This window comes from Micromesistius poutassou (assembly GCF_964030765.1).
Source record: "Micromesistius poutassou genome assembly, contig: SCAFFOLD_1209, whole genome shotgun sequence".
NCBI lineage: Eukaryota > Metazoa > Chordata > Actinopteri > Gadiformes > Gadidae > Micromesistius > Micromesistius poutassou.
The window spans coordinates 10,844-12,500 of record NW_028178633.1 but is presented as its reverse complement, the minus strand read 5'-3'; the positions used below and the strand labels follow the sequence as shown (position 1 = coordinate 12,500).

The 1,657-nt window shown below is 57.2% G+C and overlaps 1 protein-coding gene across 1 annotated transcript in view; it reads right to left on the bottom strand.

Annotated features, from left to right (window-relative positions):
* LOC311373518 (D-beta-hydroxybutyrate dehydrogenase, mitochondrial) overlaps window positions 1-398 on the bottom strand; it is a gene marked incomplete at both ends in the record, with an annotated part of 3,806 nt that extends 3,408 nt beyond the window's left edge. Inside the window, 1 exon segment of the mRNA XM_084490269.1 lies at window positions 5-398. Coding sequence (XP_084346395.1) covers window positions 5-398 — 394 coding nt within the window.
* Window positions 399-1,657: the final 1,259 nt, after the last annotated feature.

The window sequence follows — 1,657 nt, the reverse complement described above, 5'->3', positions numbered from 1 at the left end:
GCACCCTTCTCGGGCAGGTTGCCCCGGACGACCCTCTTGGCCTCTTCCACGTCCTCATCGCTCGTGACGTCCAGCTTCAGCACCGTCAGCCGGCGCGAGCCCTCCCGCGCCAGCGCGCGCGCCCCGGGCCCCTCCGGAGACAGACAGCCGGCGAACACCTGGAAGCCGCGCGCGTCCAGGCGCAGCGCGAGGCGGTGCCCGAACCCGCTGTCGCACCCGGTCACGAGCACCGCACGCCCGACGCCTTCCTCGCCCTCCTCCTCCTCCTCCTCCAACAGCGGTAATCTCCTCCAGCCGCGGCGGCGCGCAACGAGGAGGAGGACGAGCGCCGCGCATGCGACGCACGCGGTGAACACGCCGACGACGACCTGCCCGGTGGTGGACGCGTCCGTCGCCATGGTGATGCCGGAGACGATGGAGACAATGGATGATGAACGGCTTTACCTCCGCGGCGCGCTCGGCTGCCGCTCTGCCGCTCTGCCTGCTCTGCCGCTCTGCCGCGCTGCGTTCCGTACCATCGCGGAGGGACATGCGGGCTTTTTATACGTTCCCGGTGCCGTCAAAGGAGCCCATTCAAGACGCGGTGCGGCTTTTTATTTCCCCGAAAAGGGTCCGCCGTGTGACTCTTGTGACCCTAACCCTACCGGCAAAGAGAGACGTACCCACTTCTCACGGGTAGCGGAGTTGCGGGTTTTACGGGTTGCCTGCCTGCCTGGTGGTCAACCCCGCTTGTGATTGGCTGATGGGACTCTGGGGGCAAGCACACACACGCACGCACGCACGCACGGGCGCGCGCGCGCACACACACACACACACACACACACACACACACACACACACACACACACACACACACACACACACACACACACACTCACTCTAACACACACACACACACACACACACACACACACACACACACACACACACACACACACACTCACTCTAACACAGGCACATACACACACACACACACACACACACTCTAACAGACACACACTCACTATAACGCACACACACACACACACACACACACACACACACACACACAGTGTTGTTTCTCTTTCTCCTGAAGAATGGACTCGTTGTGTTGGATCAAAGCGTGTGCTAAACACGCTACATGTAAATGCGTACATCACTGATTGGTTCTGAAGGACATCAGAGGCAGACTATCACTGACCGCGACCATCTTTTGATCACTGGCGAAAGAATAAAAAAGAAAAAAGAAAAAGAAAGAATTGTGGACGTCCCGGTAAAGTCTGTACTTTTCATGAATAAAAGTCACGTACGTAGGCTTACGTACGTAACAGAAACGCTCTGGGGTATCCTTGGTCGCCCTGGTCTTTGAGGCAAGGTTTTTGTTTGTTTGGCTTTGGTTTGATACCAATGGGGTCATTGTCGAGAGAGAGAGAGAGAGAGAGAGAGAGAGAGAGACAGAGAGCGAGAGAGACAGACAGAGAGAGAGACAGAGAGAGAGAGAGACAGAGAGAGAGAGAGACAGAGAGAGAGAGAGAGAGAGACAGACAGAGAGAGAGACAGACAGAGAGAGAGACAGAGAGAGAGAGAGAGAGAGACACACGCACACAGAGACAGAGGGACGGAGAGAGAGAGAGACACACACAGAGAAAGAGAGAGAGAGAGACAGAGAGAGGGAAAG